The 4,504-nt window shown below is 41.4% G+C and overlaps 1 protein-coding gene across 1 annotated transcript; it reads right to left on the bottom strand.

Moving 5' to 3' along the window:
• Positions 1-1,605: 1,605 nt before the first annotated feature.
• LOC128251288 (uncharacterized) lies at positions 1,606-2,343 on the bottom strand. The gene has a single exon (XM_052978157.2). The coding sequence runs from the start codon at positions 2,208-2,210 to the stop codon at positions 1,740-1,742; it is 471 nt and encodes a 156-aa protein (XP_052834117.1). The 5' UTR covers positions 2,211-2,343; the 3' UTR covers positions 1,606-1,739.
• Positions 2,344-4,504: the final 2,161 nt, after the last annotated feature.

The raw sequence follows: 4,504 nt of genomic DNA, 5'->3' as shown, positions 1-4,504 counted from the left end.
TGCCCCTGGACTGGCTCTTGTGCAGGTGGCACATAAAATACACCATTTGAGCGTGGCCGTTGCCAGTACCGCCTGACTGGCCTTCGTGCCGGTGGCACGTAAAAGCACCCACTACACTCTCAGAGTGGTTGGCATTAGGGAGGGCATCCAGCTGTAGAAACCCTGCCAAATCAGATTGGAGCCTGGTGTAGCCATCCAGTTTCACCAGTCCTCAGTCAAATCGTCCAACCCATGCTAGCATGGAAAGCGGACGTTAAACGATGATGATGATGATGATGATGATGATGATATATAAGAAAGAAAGACTGGTTTTAACTTACATGTGAATTCTTCAAAAAGGACGGTTTTCTATTTCAGAAACAGAGTGAGACCTGAGATGTGTCTGTTATCAGAGATATATGATCATGTTTAAGGAATTCAGGGGAGAAAAAAAAATGTTAAAAAAAAAAAAGGACATAAGAAAAAAATGTTGCAGGAAAACATTTTTAGGACAGTGAACACACTTATCTATCTAAGCCACAGCCACCTTGAAGAAGAGGACACACCTACACAAGTACCCCAAAATTGACCGATAGAATAAGTACTAGGCTTACAAAGAATAAGTCCCGGGGTCGATTTGCTCGACTAAAGGCGGTGCTCCAGCATGGCCGCAGTCAAATGACTGAAACAAGTAAAAGAGAGAGTATTAAAAAATATATATTTTTCTAGAAGTTATAAGGAAACAGTCAGGGTGTGTGTGTGTATACACCTAGTATACATGAACATACAATAGAAAGTTAAAAGAAATAATATATATGGGAGAATTTACGAAAAAAACAACAGACGAAGACAGGTGGTGTAAACAACAAATGGATAAAGACTCCTTACGTAACCCCAAATGAAACGGAGTTGCAAGGGTGTGACCCGATCAAAATAGAGTAATTAAATTATGGTATCGAATACTCTTTTTTTTCGACACTCAACAGTAAACGATTTGTGTGACAGAGTTGAAGTTTTTGTTTTTTTTCTTTAATAGGCAGTTGGTTCCCTCGTATAATAGGTCTGTCCCCATAATTGGCCCACCTGGACACACTTCTGCCCAGGTGGACTGGCCTCGCCCACACAATCTCACTGTTTTGCTTTGCTTAAATATGTGTCTGTTTATAAAGAATAGTTTGTCGCAATAATTTAAGGACAGAAACCTCTTACCCTATGATATTTTGTCAAAACACAATCCAACAATTTAAACCAAATTTGAATCGATTATACTGCATTTTTTTTTTTTTTTTTGCTATAAACCAAATTATTGAAAATAATTATTTACAATGCTCCTCAACACTTTTTTTCTTCTTTAAATCCTGAATTTGGCTCGATTCCGAGAACAAGTTTCTTTTTCTTTTTTCCAGGTAAATTTAAACATTTTTTTCTGTATTTGTATTCCTGCCAGAAATAGTTGAATATGAATAGGTCAAGACAAACCCTAAACCCCACCTGTGATTAAAGACATTCCGTTCATTCCATTCGTGGCCCCTGTTTTTACGCATCCCTCAATATGTCCTTTGTCTCATCTTTTTTAAAATCCGATTGTATTATTATTATTATTTGTATATTATTTGAGGAAGATTTAACCATTATCACGAAGATGAACAACCATGTAGAAGCTCCCTCGTAGTCCGGTTGGTATGTGTACGTATGCTTTCATTCCATAAGGTGGTTTTATAGAGATAATAAAGAAAGATGAAAGAGACGGGAAGACGGGTTTAGCCAAATGTACCTGGTTTCAAAGGTGGTGCCTTAGATCGGAAAACTGTTAAATAGAGTACAAGTGCCAAAGTGTATGTCAAAAGTCCGCATATTATACCAATGACATTGAATATCAAGGCCCTTTTGGATTGCTTCCTTGCGGTATCCGTGTCGCCGAGTTGCCAAGCATAATTTGATTTTAGTCCGTAATGTCTGCCAACGAGGCCAAATATGAAATTACAAGCGAGGATTACAAAACAAGAAGTGTTGACGAAGTCTTTCGGTTTCTCGGACTGTTTGCTTCCTTGAACCACAACTGGGACGGCCGTTTGGTCAAGGTTAACGTTATTGTCGTGTTTATTATACTCAGCCCTGTATTTTTCGGAAGGGTCTACAGCGATGCTGTGTGACGCAGTTGGGGCCGTTGTGTGTACTTCTTCGTGACTGATAACAGGGGCCGACCCGAAATCGCGTGGGGCTCTCTCCATGGTGCTTGCTCGCTTTCGATCTGCGGTATGAGAAGCTCTCCCACTCGATTCTTCTCTTTATATATCAGAGTAATTCACTCCAACCGCCCGCTTTGTTGTTGTGTCAACATGACGATATTCCCGTCACTCCTTACTCACACCTGTGTACGTGTTAGTATGTGGAAATGGCTTATATATACACAGGTATGTAGATTGGGGACCACATGCATGACCAGATGTATTCTATATTACATACATTCAGAGTGAATCAGCAGATACTTCTAAACGTATGAATACATCAAATATTAAATACTGTTGCTCTTTTATTATTGTTCTTATCCATCTGTGTCCAGACATTGGGAGTGGTGATACACAGGTGAACTATTTATAACTTTGCTGTCAATACTGGTGTGATTACTGCTCGCTACTACCAGCAGCAGGTGGTTTCACACACGTGTGTGTGTGTGTGTTGCTCTCTCTCCCCCTCCCCCCTCTCTCTCCCCTCCCCCTCTCTCTCCCCCTCCCCCTCTCTCTCCCCCTCCCCCCTCTCTCTCCCCCCTCTCTCTCTCTCGGCTGAGTGGTTACAGCGTCAGGCTCACTCTCAGGAGGTAGTGGGTGCGATTCGCGGAGCGGGCTGTCGGTTTTGTTCTTGAGTAAGACACTTTATTTCACGTTGCTTAGGTTCACTCAACCGGTGCCAAGCTGTATCGGCCTTTGCCTTTCCCAACATCGGTGGCATGGAGAGGGCATGATGGAATGCATGGTCGATTGCTGGTCTTCCATAAACCAACCTTGCCCAGACTTGTGCCTTGGAGGGGGAACTTCCTAGGTGCAATCCCATGGTCATTCATGACCGAAGTGGGTCTTTACCCTATATATATATATATATATATATATATGTACCCTTAACATAGTTCTCAGGGAGATTCAGTGTGACAAGTATGGCCCTTTGAAATACAGGTACTACTCATTTTTACTACCTGAGTGGACTGAAGCAACGTGAAATAAAGTGTCTTGCTCAAGGACACAATGTGTTCCCAGGAATTGAACTCATCACTTTTACTATCGCGAGCTGAATACTCTAACCATCAAGCCACGTGCCTTCACCATCATCATACAGGAAACTCTTTTCCAATATTCAGATGATTTCCTGTGGACTTCTGAACACCTTTATGCTCTCCAACGCTGTTGACCGTTCCCCAATACAAGCTGTTACTGAAAAATGAAGACATACAAAATCATGAAATTTAGCCTGAACACCCTCTGTGTGTGTGTGTGTGTGTGTGGCACGTGACATCCAGTTACCAACAACGAGCATTGACTCCTCAAATAGATTATAGGTTTCCCTGCTCCTCCATGCTGGACATATTACACACACACACATATACATGTCCATACACACATACACATCTACATATAAATGTGTGTGTGTAATTAAAAATTTCAGTCAACCAGAAACAAAACTGGTTTATCTAAGATGTACCTACAGTTTCAGCCAGTTTCATTTCTGGTTGACCGAATTAGCTAAATTATTTATACTTCCTACCTCGACCTCACTATGATACACTCATTCTTCCATTTGCTGACATGAATATATTCAAATACCTGTACACCTTTATATGTATATGTACACATATAACTCTTATACACATACATCTGCATGATGACTATCAAGAAAAAAATTAAAAAAGTGTTTTAATTTCTTCAGATATATTCATCAAATTTGGGTCAGTTTGTTGATCTTACTCAAACCTGCCTTTGGCCTCAATGACAGCCTCTGGGCAACCTTGGGCCCAACCACAGGCCTTCTTCACTATCTCCTGAATGTGAGACAGTTATCATGTGCTTGTCTCCCTCCACTGGTAGACAGCTGGTGTTGGTTTGTTTACATTCCCATAACACAGCAGTTCTGTAAAAGAGACCCCTAGAAAAAGTGAACAGGGTAAAGGCCCCTTTCAATCATGACTGACCATGGAATTGCACCTAGAAAGTTCCGCTCTGAAGCACAAGTCCAGGCAAGGTTGTCTTATGGAAGACCAGCAGGAAAGGCAAAGGGGCCGATACAGCTTGGCACCAGTGACATCACAACTTATTTCTACAGCTGAGTGAACTGGAGCTACATGAAATAAAGTGTCTTGCTCAAGAACACAACACACGGCCTGGTCCAGGAATTGAATTCACTACCTCATGATTATGAGCCCAACGCTCTAACCACTGCCTTCACACTAGAATAAATACCAGAACAAACCCACCCTAGACTTAAAAATAAGATTTGGGGTAGATTTGTTTGATTAATATCCTTCAAGATGGTGCTC

The sequence above is a fragment of the Octopus bimaculoides genome, chromosome 30, assembly GCF_046866305.1.
Source record: "Octopus bimaculoides isolate indiv1 chromosome 30, ASM4686630v1, whole genome shotgun sequence".
Taxonomy (NCBI): domain Eukaryota; kingdom Metazoa; phylum Mollusca; class Cephalopoda; order Octopoda; family Octopodidae; genus Octopus; species Octopus bimaculoides.
The sequence above is the reverse complement of the archived record's forward strand: the minus strand, read 5'-3'. Positions and strand labels throughout refer to the sequence as shown.